Genomic DNA, 17,782 nt, shown 5'->3' with positions numbered 1-17,782 from the left:
GCACACTCCTTTGCTCCTCCTCTGTCTCTGCTGTATCTGCTTAAATTTTTACAGGTGTAATTGTTCACATCGCACAGTCTTTCATGTCTTGTAGCTCCAGCCACCCAACGTGGGAGACCACTTAAGAGAGGACCAGCAAGCAAGAATCCTCAGTGAGGTTTCCTGGTGCAGGCCAGCACGTAGCCTTAGAGGCTCACTCCCTCTGCTGGTGCTCCCGAGCGGCAGCTGGGCCATCTCAGGCACCAAAGCACAGGTTGTTCATTTGGTTGGGGCTTTTGGTTAACCTCTTCCTCCAGTTCGAAGCAGTCACTCTTTTACAACTCTTTGTAAATAACCCTGAGCTATTCAGATTCTGGTAGAAGTGCTTCAAGAGCTTTTCCAATCTAAATGTGCTGTGTTGACATCTGCGTCGTCATTAGTCCAATTGCAAATAAAAAGGAAAAAAAAAAAGGAAAAAAGAGAAGAAAAGTAGAATCTATTTCTTCAGACTTGATTTTTAAGCCGAAACACAAAACTACTATTTCAAGCATTTTGGTGGAAGCTTAAAAAGCAAGCCTACTCAGGCTGATGCTCATCTGTGCTCCTTAAGCAGCTGAGAGAACAGCAGCAACATGACTGCATGAACAGTGTCAGGATCAACAGGATCAGCAGGATCAGCACACACAATTCAGCCATATGAGGAGAAAAAGAGCAACTCAGGACTTTCAGATGACAGGCAGTGTTCTGTATCCTCACTGATCCAGGGTGCTGCTTTGCACCGAAGCACGTGAACATGCACAGACCTCACGTGGACTTCAGTGGGACTACTCCTTTGCTTAAAGAGTTAACAGCATGCTTTGCTGAGTAAGGGCTCAAGTGAGTTTAGGGTACTAAGTTACTCTTAGTTCATCCACTGCTTTAGTTCTAGGCCTTAGATCTCATGAAAAAATTCAGCTGTTCCCTTTCTAAATCCTTTCAGGTCATTCAAACCTGCTTCACTGTCAGTGAAGGATTTCTTGTTCTTCGTATGCTTAGTTTTATTCTTAAGAAGTAGTTATGCCCATATATTAAAAAAGTTCTACAGTCCTATGACAGCATACATCATTGCTAGTGTTTGCAGCCCATCTTTTGAGGGCTTTGAGCCAGTGTATTATCAAATCTACTACACTCAGTAGAAACTGGGTATCTGTAAGCTGTATTATGCACTTGCTATGTGTGCAGTCACCTCCTCCCTTGAACTTCATGCAAACTGGGTACATTCAGCTGAAAGCAGATTACCTGCACAATCACACCATTGCTTGCATAGAAATGCACCTGCACATTGAAATTTCACTCAAAATGTCTGATATCAAGTTCTTGAGAAAGCAGTTTAATTTCTCTAAGCTTGACACTACTTAAGAAAATTTCAACCCTTTAACAAAACAATATAGGAAGAGGAAAGTGGTTTAGACATTACAAGGCTTTACCATCCTCACACAGCTATCAACATATTCAGCCAGTATTATTTAAAACGTTTATTAATCTTTCATATTACACTGGTCTGGAAAACATTTTTAACCTCTATGAATAAGATGTGTATTTAGCTCAGCTTGAGCCCTAGTCCAGCAAAGAACTTTTCAAAAGCAAGCATGGGATTGTCTGAAGTAATCCAAATGCTTTGCTGGATCATGGTCTTATTCCACAATTCCCACATGTCCTGTTCACGACTAATCAAGGCTTTTGGAACTGCTCCTAGTGTATTTTGCTGACAGACTCTTTCATGTCAATTTAAAAACGGGGAGGATATGTAAGAAAGATTTCTTACTGTCTTGCACCTCCCTTCTACCCACTCAGGTTTTAGAGTTATTCCTGTTCACCAAAAAACCTCCCAGTTGTATATGCTGGATTTCAATTCTTAAGGTACGTTTTTCTATCTTTTTCATCTTGTTCATTCATTATACTTAGCTAGTTTTAGCCTAGGTATGATGTTCATTGACTGCAGTTCTTGGAATAAAAGTTTACAGGCATAAGGTATGCGCAGGGAAGACACATGACACGACGATTTGCAGTAGTGGCACCTAGGGAAACAAATAAAAAGAAAGTCAGAGTTGGTCCATGAATGAATTTCTGCAGGAAACAATTGCCATTAGCCACTGGTTTCTTTGTCCACCTAAACCACCTTTGGCCATTTAAACAGTGGCCTCAGTCCTAGGAAGTGCAAAGTGCTTGAGACACATTTTAGCACTTAAGTAAGTCATAACTTTAAGCCCTTAAATAATCTGACTGAAGCCAATAGGAGCTTAGTGTTAAACTTGCACTTTTCTTCTGGAGGACAATCACAATGCTCAGGAGCTGAGCAGGACTGACTTCTGCTTCTTCACCACTCACATAACTGTCAACACAAATTCAGCACTGCTTAACGACAGAAAGGAGGTGAACAAAGCTAAGTGTTTCTGAAAAAATGGTTAATGGTCTGGTTTCTGTCATATATAGGTCACAAAAAGAAGATGCAGGAAGAAAGAAGGTTCTTTATATGCAATTTCACCCTATAATATCTCAAATAATTTCACTTTCCAGAAAAGAGGCACCTCTCATCTTACATCTGTGTGAACAGCCAAAGCTTTAGTCAAGTTAGAAAACCAGTATAACTGCTTTAACACACATTCTTTGTGCTCTTTGCTCAAATAATGATCTTAAAATTCTGGAGGAAAGGGATGTTTTGTCATATAAACTTGACTACATAAGGAATATATAGGCTAGTCACTCAGCCATCTTTCCAGTATTGGGACTCAAGTTCAGTGGTGGTAGAAACTGTTTAAACCATTTAATTTCTTACTCTGTGTATACACAAAGAAAATTAAATATATTCCTTATAAATATAATTTTCCAACCTCCCTAGTTCCTCATTCTTCTGTGTATTCCATCTTTTGGTTTTGGAGAGTTGCAAAACCCAGTTCTTTGGGAAGGGAGAGTGACTAAGTACTTCCTAATGGTCTAAAAAAGCTCTTCTTTTGTTCCTGTGTTTCAAATTCATATTCCTGGTATAAAGTCATAATAGTCTGAAGATCCAATTAAGGAAGAATTAGCAAAACTTCTACAAGCTTCTGAGGTACAGAATGAGGCTGAGAGTCAGCATCTACAACAAAGTCAGTGCTTAGTCTTGTTTCTGTTACCAGTGAACAACCTGACCTAGAGCATGTGGAAGTCAGTGGGGTCAGGTCCAATGGTAAAGTTCTTGGTTATGAGGGTTGGCATTAGTCTTCCAGTTACTTTTTCAAAGTCTGCTAGTTCTTGTACAAACAGACTTTAAGAGCATGTCAAAGAGATGGTTATTTTCCAAGAAAACTGTAGTTACCTTGACTTTCACATGTTTTTTTTCTTCTTTTTTAAACCAAGAAAACTTTTAACCAATGGTACAGAAGTCTAAATTACATTTCTGCAGTTTGTGATGAGGAATTAAGCTTTATTTATTCCCAGTAATTGCTTTAGCTTTGTCTAAATCTGACTATAGGCAGTAAGAAGGTAATAGACTGAATTAGGTGTTTCCCTGGAACATGCTCTCTCCCGTAGACACTGTTAGGTAAGGGAAATGTTAGCAGGCCTTTAAAACAGAATAGACCTCAACTGCAGGTTTATTGCTGGACTGTTCTTCCAGTCCATATTTATAGGGATAGGTATATTTTTATGGTGGGAGGAAGTGATCTAAACAGGAGCTGTCCTCCAATGACAACAAGCAAGCAGTTGTTCTCAATAGGAACAGCTTTGCAAGCTCTGGGAGCCTGACGAGATACAACTCTTCTGCTGTGAGATGTTTGGCATCTGATTAGAGCTCCTAGAGACTGAGGAGCACAGACTACTCACTACACCATTCTGGGCCTGCGTTGTACTTTGATGGGAACCACCCAGAAAGTTTAAGGTGCAGTAAGCACAAAACTCTGTCAAACAGAGATCACAGAAACAAGTACTTGAAAGACCATTTGGTACTAGAATTGATACTAAACTGGTTAGGAAAAGGCAACTGTATCAAGGCTGAATCTGAACCAGGAACAAAATTTTTCTTCATGTATTTGTTAAAATGCTCACAGTCAGAGTAACTCCTCAAAGTATCATCAAAAAAGGACCAAATTCTGCTCATTGCATTCAGTGGAGTTCTGCCCCCGAGCATCTGTACAACAGCAAAGTTGGAAAATTTGCATGAAACCAGTACATCATAGTAAGTTTCAACTGCATTTTCTACAGGGACAAATTCTGTCACTGCCACAACAGCCTCCTTCCTCTGCAAAAATACCAGTTCAGGCCCCAACACTGATCTGCTGTTACTGTCTTGCAGAAAAACATAACCAGTGGCTAGTCCTTGTCTGAGAGGAAAGGCTCATCTTCCTTAAGATATGCACTCAATGCTAGCCACCAAACAATGTTTCTAAAGGTTTCTTGCAGCAATGTCTTATTAATGCCAGAGTCACTGAAAAGGCCTGTTTGGAAGTTTCTCTTAATGACTTGGTCTCTACTGTGATGCTCATTATAGGGCCACTTGCTTCAGCTACGGGTAGACACAGCATATAATTTAGCAGAAACTTTCTCTTATTGATTAGTCTCACACATCAGACAGCTTTTCACAGAATCAGATTGCAAGAATGTCTGGCTCTGTCTGAGACAGTAGTTTCTTTCACAGTTATTGAAGGAGTTACTAAGCTTTGCTACAAACTTCAAAAAAAATAAAATGTATTGACAACACCTTAAAAATAAAATGTAATATTACTCCTTAAGTTCAAATTCCTAATTTTCTTCAAGGCATCCTCACTTCCTGTGGGCTCTGAAAATCTTCAAGGACTGCTCTGAAAGTCAAGGTCTTATTAAAAAAAAAATTGAGCTGTATCTGCACGCAAGTTTCTTTTTAAGGCAGCACTTTACACTGTTAGAAGTGGTTGGTTGTTTGACTTATGGCATGTCCCTCCTTTCACACAATTTCCTTCAACTATTATTTGCATTGTAGTAGTTTTAAGAGACCTGGATCAGAAAAAGGCCTCAGTTCTTAGATGCAGTGAACACACACTCAAGCAAAACAGGACTCTCAAAAAGAGTTACTGCACAAAAGCCAGCAGGGCCACGCCCAACCAAAAATCACCAACCACAACAGGATGCACAGAGTAGGCCCCATCTCGCCTCTGGATTACACGTGTTTACCCACCTCTGTCTGAACTTCTGCTCCACAAGGAGCAGAACTGCTGCTGTTAGCAGACAAATATGGTGCTTGATTTCTGGCCAGAAGCCACACGCTTAGAAGAACGGTCTGATCAAGGGCAGAAACAGTAGCTGTCACTTTTACACACCTACAAACTGAGAACACACCTTACTCTCCTACTTCATTATATCATGGAAAAATCACTCTTGAAGCACTAAAGTGAATAAAGTCCAATTTCCTGCCTCTCCCAATAGATTGATATCGATATCCAAGATGTGGCAAGTTTCCAACAATGTTCTTTTGAGGTGTTTAGAAATCAATCTTTCTCCTGCTCTTTCAAACTCTCCATCTTTCCCTGTCCTAAATATTAGAGTAACTTGTAAATTGAACTCGCACCATTTATTTTTTCCTCCCTTAGTCATGGGATTCCAGGTCACCTGTTTTCACAAAGCTTGCAAGAACGTTGTATCTCAAATTCCCATCAGTCTCCTAAGTCTGTTTTTCTGCCTGTCTAAAACAAAACCAACCTAAAGCAAAATGTTTCCCTCACCTCTAAAGAACATAACCAGAAGTCTGCCTATCTTCTCATAATAGTGGTGTATTTTCAGCATGCTACAGGGCAACTTTAAATCTAGCATCTCAAAACTCCTGAAGAGAAAAGATGGCTAAAGCAAAGCACACAGTGCTACAAATCATGAGCTCCACACAGCTTTGACATCCAGTTTTATGCTTCCCTTACATGAAAAAAGTTTGATTGCTGGAGACAAACTCAGTACTGGTTTAGGTCTCAGATTAAGACAGCAAAACCATTAGCTAGTCTAGAGAGAAGCTGCTTAGGGACAATGCTGGTGGGCAAAGCCATCTGAATTTTCAAACAGATGCTTGTCTCTCAAGTTCCAACATGGGATTGGTGCACTTGTCTGATGCTTCGAAGAGGAACTCCTTGTTTTACAAGACTACAAAGCAAAAGGCATTTGGGAGGGACAGAGCACATGCATGGTATGATGAACTCCACAGCTAGAGAACAAGAAAGAAGGGGATGTTGCTTTCTTCTCCTATTCTTGTGTGCCCACCGTCTCTCTTCAGCCTCGTGAGGTTTGACAAGTGATTGTACCAAGAAGGTGTGCAACCAGCCTAGCTAGTCACCTCATTTCTGATGGCAGAAATGTCAAGTACATTGACACAGTGATTTTCCCCTTTACGAAAAACAGATGATATAATTGGGCATTTGATAATCCCTTGCAAGGATGGGATGGAAGTCAGCAGACAGACTGAAAGGAATATTTCCCACAAGCACAGCTGGATCCACGGCTGTGGATGGGAATACCTGTGCTCCCACAACAGAAGAGATCCCTGGGCCATTGATTACACACTCAAACTAGTACTAACTTCAATCAGACCACAACAAAGAACCATCCCCTGTCAACAATCTTCCAAATACCAATTTAGAACATTGACACTCCTGGGATTAAGATGCATAGGACTGTTAATTGGTGTATGTGAGCACTTGAAAACGGAGAAGCACTATGACCAAGGAGAAAGTTCTGTTGCACAGAGGCATATTTACTGTGTAGCACTTGACAACTTACCAGCCAGAGTACCCCAGCAAGCCACACTGTCCACAAACATCCACTTCAAAGGCATCACTTGAAATCATCAGTCTCTCCAATAGAAGCATGCTGGCTCCATAACCTATCAAACAATCCCGTTCCATCTCCCCAAGACGTAAACCACCATCACGGGATCGACCTTCAGTGGGTTGCCTTTGAAATAAATATTTGAAAAAACATAGTAAGTATTCCAGAACATACATTCTATCACTCTAGGAATGACTGTCTTCAAACTGCAGGAAGAGCACAAGATCAATGGACAACTGAGGTCTACAAACCAGAGTTGCTGATCTCACAAATGTGTTGCTCCCACACTAGCAATATGATGTAGTTTAGTTCTGTGAACAGCAACTGCAGCATCAGGCCTCAACTCTTCACCTCACAGAATGCAGCTGAGTCAGTGAGAACAAGAGAGAGAACAGTAGGCAAGACAATCAGGACATGGATCTGGCATTCTTTTTTGATGAGATATTCATTACAGTTCGTAGCTGAATAATGAATCAATATTCACCAGCTAATAAATCAATCATCAACCTAATGTTTCAGCTGAACTACAGCTAAACCTAAATTCTTAAAATAAAAATGTTTCTGATCTGGGAGAGAATACCAAAATAAATCAGCAAACAAGTAGTACACATATTGTTAACTCATTATGATATCCTACTCTTTTTATTTTTTAAGTAACATTTATCTAGTTTGTTTTTTTTTTTTTCATGTCTGATGGCTAATAGACTGATTTTTGTATTGTATAGGTTCCTGGTTTTCTAGTTCCTCAACACAAGTCAAACTCTTATTTATTGTTTGGGAAGATTCCCTGTCCTTATAGTGCTAGAGGAAAGTTTTAACAAAGCAATGTAAGTACACACTAAAGATGTTGAGGTAAAAAGGTAAGGTACAATATATTATTTAACATTAAGACTGCTTAAGCACTTTTTGTTGGACACAGTCAAAACTTTTAACACCTTGTTTGTCATACTGCAATTTTGTACAGTATCAGTTCTACTCTCATGTACTAGCACAATGCTGTGACACTTAAGTTGTAAATATCAGAGCAGACTATGAGGCAAAACCAATCCTAAATTCCTGAAGTACTATTATATTAAACACATTTATTATATATTTACTTAATATTTCAATCTTCATATATTTCCTGAAACATGACAGCAAGGAGAAGAAGATTAAAAAAATGTTACTGAGGTTTAACTGCTCAATGAAAGCTCCTGTTTCCGGGCTGTTTCTGATGCCTGTAGCACTGCACTTCACCCAGAATATTCAATGACAGATCTGGTCTGTAACTTTTGGAGTATATTTTGTTAATATTATTTCAAACAACTGAATTTTTGAAGACACTAAAAAAAAGGATTGCAACTCAGAGAAATGGATTTATAAAAGTTTTCAATATCTAATAATTTTTTGTAACAAGTAAAAAATACATCTAATTACCAGACAAAAATATCTTCTAAAGATATAAGTTGTATTTGTTTTTAGGGAGAAGTAGTTTCTCTTACTTTGACCACACTGGAACTTTAAAACTAATCTGCTTGTAATTCAAATCATCCTTTTCATTCATATAACCTTCTGTTTTTCCCACTGTTGGGAGAATGGATAGAAGTTGTTTACATCCTGATTAAACTCTGCAGGGCCCCCTCCCCAGAGGATGGCACCATCACTGTTCAGATGTGTTTTAAAGGACTAACCCTGTGGTGAATGCAGTTTCTCTTCTGAAGTCCCAAGAGGCAGATTTTAAAAGCAGTTTGGATCTCCAATGACACAGGCATTTGCTACAGTGCTAGAAGTGCCCGACTTCTTTTACAAACTGATTTTTATAATATTATTTAATGCATAAGCCTACTTTTAGAAGTTTCACCAGGTGCTGTTCCACAGGACAAAATGGCAAAATAGCTATATAAACGTGAGCCCAAATAAAGCCTCAATCCAACTGTGGGAGGATAAAACCTCTTGAAAAACTATGGTGCCTCAGCTCCATGGGTTGATATGCCGTGGGTTTTCCAACAGATACAGGATGAAGATTTCTAAGGCTGATAAAATCCCATTAAAAAAATACAAAAAGGTCCCCCCCAAAAAACCAACTTGAACCTTAAGCTTTTTTATGTTTCACTCCCACTGTCAGTATGACCTCATTAAAAGAAAAGAAAACAAAAAGCCTTCCTACCTAAAAAATATTTTTTCTAAAGTATCAAAAATTTCAATATTGAGACTGGGCCTTTGAAAGAAGTCTATCTTCTTCTTCCTAAGTCTATTAGATTCTTGTTCCAGCTCACATGAGTTTGAAAATTCCTCACAACCAAAAGTTGTTGATTATGTTTAAACAGTATTTATAAAGCATTTGAGCTTCCTCTTTCCCTCTATACACACGTACACTGCAGCTGTTGCCCTGGGCAACTAACTTCTTTCTTTATTCTAAATATAACATCAGAAAACAAAGCAGACTCTTGAAAACAAAATTGGGAATATAATTAAAAAGAGGTATTTTTAATATTAAGAAAAAAGGGTAAGTTCTTAAAATCCTTAAATGCTAAATAAAACACAGTGACTCTTTAAATAAAAAATAAGGCCAACTGATCTTCATTCTGCTTAACTGCTGCCTTTAGAAAAAAGCATAAAACAATTAACTTCAGTATTTTTAAGCACATTTAGAATTCATTTGCACTAATTCTGGATTTTCTGCAAGAACAGTGGGTTCAGCTTAATGGTCTTATTCCTTATTTCATGGGCCAGTGGGGAGAAATAAGTCTACTCCCATGAATAAAAGTAGGCCTTGTAGGTCTCAGCAGATCTCCCTTGTGCCTGTTAGGGAAAACCAGTGGCTAATTCGAAATGGAGTAGTTGGCTGAAACACTGATGTCCAAGAAGAGGAGTATTACCTGAAAAACACTGCCTGAAGCAGGAGGGAGTACTGTCCTCTCCCAGCCCCAGAGCACAGAGAGAAGCCCTGACCAGTGTCATCACATTGCTTCCCTGCAGTATGACAGGAACTGGCTCTGACAATGCCCATCAGAACAACCATACATGTAGAAAGCTTATATTGCTCTCTTGTAAGAAAAACTAAAAGCAGCTTATCTATTAAAAAGATTTATCAGGACTGGGTATGTGGGCAACACCATATATAGAACTATGTTATAAATTAATTATAAACTACTCATGGCATTGAAATTAAGTATTGCGGTTCATTTAACAAGTACCAATTCAGGGGCAACATCCTTGTGGGTTTTGACTGTGTTGACAAAAAGTGTTGCTTTGCAATTCTACAAAGTCTTGTTTTAATCAGGACAATAGCTAGAATCAGTGATGTTCAAGAAGCTCAAGTCTTCTGCCTTATTCCAGATGGAAATATAGCTTTGCTCTGTCAGTTAAGGTACATTTGATATATAATAAAATCCTTTTCAAGACAGTGACAGCCAAATTCCACATTGGAAGCTGTTACAGGATTACTTCTGAAATCAAAAAAGAATGTTAGATGCAATCTACTCTCCAGGAAGTGCAATGGATGATAAAACAATAGTGAGTATGAAAGCTGGCAAAGCAGACTTTCTCCGCAGAGGCAGTAGCAATAACAAATGTTTAATTAGTTGAGGAGAAAAAAGAAAATTCCTAAAAGACTAGTCAAGAGGCAGCATAAATTGAGCATCCATTAGCTTTCCTGAAAGTCAGATAAAGAGCTGGAGTTACACAGTATGATGCTACTGACTGGAACAAAGAATTTGGAGAAAGTAAGGGGTGGGGGAAATAACACCACTTTCATCTTTATATATAAACATTATGCTGACTTGGAATTTAGGTTTCATTTAAATTCAGTACCTCTAAACAGCTGACAAGTTGGGGAAACAGTACAAAAGCAGATCAAGGGATTTGGGTAAGCCAGGAGGTCCAGTAAACCCTGTGCACTGTTAGCTAAGACAGACAGTTTTAATTTTCATGTGAAGCACCAATAAGATGCCTAACACGCTGAAGAAGAGAAAATGGGGCAGATAGCCTATTATTTGGGAATATCATTTATGTTCATATAAGTAAGCAGTTGTGGTAGGAAATAATGGTTGTGCTACACTTGCTTTTCTCAGTGTGATTGATAGAAAAGTTCAGACAAGAATTATGAACACTTGTCACGATTTCTTTCCCTGATATTTACTTCCACGGAAAATGCGAGACAACTTCAGTTTGTCCTACAGACAGTGTGAGGTTGGAAAGCAAAAAGGCATAGGAAATATGCAATGAAAAGCAAAAGAGAAAGACACCTCTGTATCAAATACAGCAGAGGCCTGCACCTCCATTCTCTAATAGCACATCAACAGGTGGAAGCCGCACCCATTAAGAGGACAGACTTGCTAACTTATTGTGCAGACAGACAGAGCAAGAGAAGTGGATCCATGCATATGATAAGAGGCATAAAAATAAATTAAGAATTAAAGAATACGAATGATGATTGTTATAGGGAAGAGTAAAGGCAGGACAGACACGGCTGTGCTTACATCTTAAAAACAGTACAAAGATTTCTACTGTCAGAATCAGTACAAATTTTGACTGGTCAAAGAGTACCACCATGCAAGCAGGTGAGGTATAACGGTGTACATAATAGTATAGAAAGAATGGCAAAGGACATTTGGAATAGTCTTTGCTAGAATATTCAAGATTAGCTGGAAATAAATTTTCTGGCAAGTTCTGGCAAGTAATCCTACTGTGATGAAGAGAGGTGAACTAAATGACCCTCTAGAAGCATCCCCAAAGCCTGTGCCACTAAATTCTTTTTTGTGAGTAAGGAGTATCAACAATTTAGAACATGAGTGCAAGCAGCCACAGAACTTGGTTTTCAGAAGAAAAAGTAAGTAGTACCAGTAAAAGCAGGAGGCTTCAAATTCCCCAAAGGTTCCACTCCACCTTCAGGAGCTTATATTACCTATTACTCAGAGTATACCTGCTTGACTTCAAAATTTGACACCAGAAGACACCAACACGGTAAGTAATCATTTTGCTGGAGAGAAAACCAAGTTCAGGCTTAGTGCAAAGGAACTGAGGACATGTCTCTAACTGGGCAAATAAAAATGGAGGTTCACTATTGGAATCTCTGTAACTTTTGCCATTTACTTGTGTGAAAGTGCTATTCTCCAGCAGGGATAACGGCGAACTGGCACATACGAGTCTAAATTCAGTTTTAGAATTGAATGGAAGAGTCTGCAAGGCAAAGTGCAGTACACCAGGGCTGCACATTATTCTAATGCTTGCTTGCACTACACTAGGGCCAATCCATTTACTTTGTCTTGACAGGTGAAGACAGGGGCTGCATCAATACTAACCTGCTGTTTACCAAAGGGTGCTGAAATATTAGAAAAAAAATTTCTTCCTTCTACTCATAACTGATTTTGTAAAAGTACAAAATTAAAGAAAAAACAAACCTTCTAAGATACCTGTGATACAGGCAATCTGACAGGAAGGGGCCACAGTGTGTACTGTGATTCAGCAGGTGGTATTTTTAACAACTGCTAACAAGTTTGAGAAGCAGACTTAGTTTTGGACGACACATTCTGGACATTCAGAACAAACACAGACTACTATGAAAGTTTTTAGTCTGCAACAGTGTAATAACAGGTCATAGCATTTTGTGTCAAGTATGAGAAGGTAAACAAACTTTTTTATATGCTTCAGTCAGCTGGGCACACTTCTGAATGTACACAAGAATTTTTTGCTTAGCCTGTAACAATACCTGGTGAGCACTGCTCTGGGTCCTCGAGCTCTTGCATGCATTTTATCCAACACCATGTGCTTTAGTTTCTGGTAATACACAGGGCCAAAATAGATATATGCTTCCAAAGGTTCCCTGAAAGAATAAAAATCAAAAGAAAACCAATATTCACAGTTATCACACATCAACTTAAGAGAGACAAGAGTGTCGTGCATAGGAGAAATTCAAAACAATTTGGAAATCATGAGTCCTACAAAAATGTGTTTGGGCTTTTTGGGCAATTAGTCTGAACCCCACTCCTAGGGAACCCTTCTGAACACTTCCAAAACCATATGCTGCTGTATCCTCTCCAGAGAGGAACAAGCTCCTGAACTCTGGTCCTGTGCTGGGCAGACATGCTGCTACAGCTGCAGGTGCCTGTCTCAGCTGTACCATGGTAAGTCCCTCCTCTCCCTGTACAAGACTGTTTCAACAGTGTCATCAGTAACTAACATGGGCTGTAAATGTATCAGACCCTGAAGAGTGACTTAGGGTATTTCTATTTACACTCCTTCACAAAGGTAAGCATATATGTAAACAAATATATGCAGCATAAATGCTCAAAACACCCTTTTCGTGGGAATACTTTAAGAAATTTGCATTTGCAAGAATAGCTTAGCACTGGTGCACTATGAGCCTGACAGTGCTCATCCACTAATTCTCCCTGCACTCCACCCCTTGCACAACCAAAGATCCAGATGGGTGAAAGCCCTCCTGGAGTGGCTGTGCATGAGCACAGCTGCCCCTTCAGCCCTGCTCAGCACCCACAGGACAAAAACCGCTGCCCTGGCTGGCACTGGGGGCTCAGATGAGCCGAGTAAAGGGCTCTTGAGGATCGTGTTTAGGCACTTGCAGCACCTTGGGAACATCTGTAAGCAATAGAGGGTGTTACTCCATTCTATGAGCTGGAGTAATGGCTAAAGATTTCTGTGTTAAAAACACCCCCAACTGTAAGAACTGTGTAAGCGCCTAAAGATCAGAAAGCAACAGTGAAAAGCACTCAGTCATTTTCCAGCTACCACATTCAGCCCAACTACCACCTTCAGAACTAGGAATGATTTAACACAGACAGACTCAGTTTGGCCACTGGTTCAATTAAAAAAAGAAATAAATGTCTGTACAATGTAAAAACAAGCAGGAGACAACAGTATTGCACCTCCCTTCCAGAGTCATTACTGACATTACGCAGTGTTATTCCAAAAGCTGATTATTGAAGAAAATAATAAAAGTTAATTAGACATCTGAAATTCGCAAACTTTCGCATTGTTATGAAATCTGCCTTCAAATTTCATAACAAACAGATTAAGCCTGTGAAATTTCCTTGGAAAAAAATATCAGTATCCTTAAGCAAAGTCTCTAAATAGGGCACTACAAAGTTGAAGTTTTAGGATGGGGGATTTTTAGAGCTAAATGATTTTATTCTCCCTAGGAAACATGATTAGTCAGATTTTTTTAAAAGTTACCATGATACATCAATAGAAAGTGTTTCAACAGCAGAATATTCAATATACAATTTATGGAATATGGAGTGAATAAGGGAAACAAAATCATATCTTTGAAACAAAAAGAGAAGCAACATATGGAATAAGTTGGTAGGAAAGGCAATTAAAATAAAAAGTATATAAAAAAAACTTGCAAAAGAGACCTAAACTCCTTCCTTGAGAAGAAGGGGACTGAAAGGATAATAAAAATAGCAGGAAGGTAGGATTAAGATACATTTTGGAAGGGCAGGCATGTGAAGCCATATGGCCTTTTCCTGTTCCTAAACTATCTTACGTTCTTTGAACTCTGTTCTCAGAAGCCAGTCTGATCAACACAGCAGGAAGTTTCCAGACTAGAGTATTATGCCAGACTGAAACATTGTATAATTGAAAGAAGAAAAAGAAAAAAAAAGAAAGAAAAAAAAAGAGTGCACACAAAATATTCCCAAGGAACAGATGCTTGCCTCCAAATCCATATTTACAGCATTATTAAAGTCAACATGAAAATACTTATCTCATTCCAAGCATATAAGACTTTCTGCCAACAGAAACCTGAAATTTCTTACAATCTGTCAGAAAGAAAACCTTGATTTTAGCTTTTTTGTCAGGCAGTAAAAGCTGGGAAATTTTCATATGTACCACAAGGGCCATTCCCATTATGCAACACATACACTAGTAATTCTTAAAACGCGGAACCACAAAACACTTCTAAGAAAAAATAAACTCATGCCATTCTTCATCCTCTTTTCTCCATCTCACAGAGCAGTTTGCAAGTAAGAGAAAGTGCCTGCTCTGAGACATAAGAAGATTTTTCAGATGTGTCCCAACAGGATTTCCCACCTCTCCTGAAAAATCTAAATCTATAGAGCAGATTCTTACCCAGTGATACCAGATGTTACGTAGTCCTTCCCTAGGTAGTTATAACCATGGCGAATAAGATCTTCACACACATCCTTAACTTTACTGCCGCCAAAAGCTGTTCCATAGTGAAATCTGCCATCGAGGACCCCAGCCTTTCCAGCTAGGAGTTCAATTAACTTTCCTACCTGTGCAAAGAAAAGCAGAGTTAACAGCCTGGTCATTAGTATGGGCACAATGCTGGACAGGTCACAGCATGAGTTTGTCATGCAAAGTGACCGACATGGCAGCCTGGGTTACTACAGGCAACAAGAGGAGTGGAAGAAACCCAAGAACAAGGAAGAACTTGTGTGAAGGGGGAAAACTGGACTCATGGCAGGGTCTGGGAACACCTCTTAAGATCCAGAGTCAGGCAGTTCCACTTTTTTCAGTTGTCTGGAAAATGGGCATCCTCCAGCGTGGCCGTCTGCTGTAGGAAACGGCCTTAGAGACTGACACGCTGCAGTGCAGCAGGGGGAGCAGAAGGGAAGATGCCAACAAAGGAATAAAGATCAGAGGCTGTATCAAGTAATCAGTGAGGTCCCCTATAAAGGCCAGGTGGTGAGGTATTTAGTGTGACCCTGCAGCACAGGTGCAAGACTTGCATCAGTTCCAGTGAGGCAGGTATAATGTAATAAGTCTAGATATATAGATATATAGGTCTAGAACTGTAATCGAAACTCCTCTTCAACCTTCACCTCACAGTCAGACCCAGCCAACTTAGTGGGCACAGGCAATAGGGAAGGAGGAGGGAGAGGAAGAAATTTTCAAACAGAAAGGGCGCAAGTGAAGTATTCAGTTGCATTCCTCTTAGCTTGATACAGAACCAAATGAGAATGATGCACAAACAGCCTGCATCCCTACTCCTTTTACAGTCAGATGTTTCAAAACGTGAAAACAGAGGTCTGGATACTTATAGGAGAGCAAGCGTGTGGCATGATGACTGGAGAACACTCTCAGTGAAATCATGCTTCAAGCTTTTTTGTCTCTTCTGGCTAACCTCCTTCTCTTTCCCTATTGGGCGACACTGTCTCTTTAATTGTAACATAACCACTGACCGTCATACGCGATGGGAAGCCATGAGGGTTCATTATGATATCTGGACAGATTCCTGTATCACAAAATGGCATGTCTTCCTGAGGAACAATCAGTCCACACACCCCTGCAGAAGAGAAAACATTTCAATTCACAAAACAGCAAACCACCAGCAGGGCTGACGCTCATCACCAGATTTTCTTTAGTGTTTTCCTCCTCCTCTCTTTCTCATGGATCACTTTTTACCCAGATTCATTACCATGACCAGTGCTCCCAACCTGCAGACTAGAAGAGAGCCCTTGTCACAGGAATCGCAAAATTAGCATATGCTTACATAAAGCTCTCAGTGATTTGTGAGTTGGCAAATTAGGAAAGAAAGTTTAGGTCCAGCTTTCAGAGGCAATCAGAAACTTCTGTCCAGTTGGACTGGAACACCTCAAGGGAGATCTGTTTTTTAAAGCTGATGCTATAATTTCCTGGGAAAAAAATTACAAAAGGTGGCCTCTTACAATATGTCTTTGGACATACAAAATTATTATTGATTTGAAATTTGTTTATCAGATGTATCTTTGTTAAATTCTGTCAATAAAAACATATCAAGTTGGGACTTTGACAATGACTGAGAAGAGATAAGCAGGGGAAAACACATTAAAAAACCAACAAATATTTTTTCAGGTAGCATTCATTTGCTGAGCAAAGACTGCTTTTGAGAATTACAAAGTACAATCCACTCCACAGACTGTTTTGATTTTGTCAGTCCGTGAACACAAATTGTTCCTTTAAAAGTTTTAGAAGCTTTTTTTAGTCTCTATCAGTATTGGATGTAAAACAAAGAAAATCCTCCATACTCTAGAACTATTGAGGAAAGAGTAAACAGAAACACACAAACTCATTTAAAATGGTCTATCATGCATCCCAAGATTTTCCTTACAACCCTTACAACTGTTTCTACAGTGAATTCTACAGATCAGTGCATTGCAATTATAAATGATCAAGAGATTTGACATTCAAATTCAGGTGCTAAAATGCAGCTGCTTAAGCCCATACTCCTTTGAACCAAAGCTACTGTTTCAGCTGGACAATTTCTTCCAGAAGCCCTTAGAGCTGAAAAAGTCTGCAAGCTATTTGAGATCAGCCTACTGCAACTGTGCCAGAGCACACTTTGGGAACAGTCCTGGAGTGGAGGGGGCTCCTGGAAGACTGAGGGTACTGGTTACATCCCTAAAAAGGCATCCCCCGACCAGCCAGTTCACAGGGGGATATTGGCGTCTGCTCAGGAGGGAGCTCCTCTTCCACTGTCCAAGCAAGACAGGGATAGGTGTATGGGACAGTAGTTAATGGAATGAGAATGGTAAGTGTGGGGGAAGGGAGCAGAAAAAAAAAGGATTGGAAAGTCTGGGGCAAAGGGGTGTGTGTGCGTGCTGTTGTATTTAGTTTTTAAACCTACTGAAACTAATTTTCATTGTTCTACTGTGATAAATCAATAACATCCTTCCATCCCACCCTTGCCAAGCAGCAATCATTTGTTGAAAATGAAAAAAAAAAAAAAAGCAAACCAACTCAAAACAACACACCAACACCCAATCTCTTGTGTGCACAGCTTTTTGTTTTGTCCTAAAATTTTATACATGCTTTCTTGTATATGTAATATGGTGCATACATTTTGTCTTATTTGCATTTACTTCTAAGAAAGCATTAGGTTGCATCTGGACCTCATGGCACCTGTAAGCCAAAAATTAAATCTTAGCTAACTTAAAATTACTTTAGGCTCTGAAAACCTTTTATATGCCAAGCTGGTTCCCATAGCAGACAGCCACTGTGTTGTTTGTTTTGTGTGAAAGTGAATGATAAAAGATCCATGAAATCGACACAGAAAGGCAGAACA

The 17,782-nt window shown here is 39.4% G+C and overlaps 1 protein-coding gene across 1 annotated transcript in view; it reads right to left on the bottom strand.

The window, feature by feature from the left end:
• Positions 1-1,480: 1,480 nt before the first annotated feature.
• Positions 1,481-17,782, bottom strand: part of POLR3B (RNA polymerase III subunit B) — a 74,542-nt gene continuing 58,240 nt past the window's right edge. The window contains exons 23-27 of the mRNA XM_008921965.3: positions 15,921-16,024; positions 14,845-15,011; positions 12,467-12,580; positions 6,730-6,903; positions 1,481-2,036 (exon numbers count right to left, since the gene is read on the bottom strand). Of these exons, the coding sequence (XP_008920213.1) occupies positions 1,907-2,036; positions 6,730-6,903; positions 12,467-12,580; positions 14,845-15,011; positions 15,921-16,024 (689 nt within the window). The 3' untranslated portion in view covers positions 1,481-1,906. The remainder of the gene's footprint in view (positions 2,037-6,729; positions 6,904-12,466; positions 12,581-14,844; positions 15,012-15,920; positions 16,025-17,782) is intronic.

This window comes from Manacus vitellinus, unplaced genomic scaffold (genome assembly GCF_001715985.3).
Source record: "Manacus vitellinus isolate BGI_N305 unplaced genomic scaffold, ASM171598v3 scaffold_5_pilon, whole genome shotgun sequence".
Lineage (NCBI taxonomy): Eukaryota > Metazoa > Chordata > Aves > Passeriformes > Pipridae > Manacus > Manacus vitellinus.
This window is presented reverse-complemented; position numbering and strand designations above follow the sequence as displayed.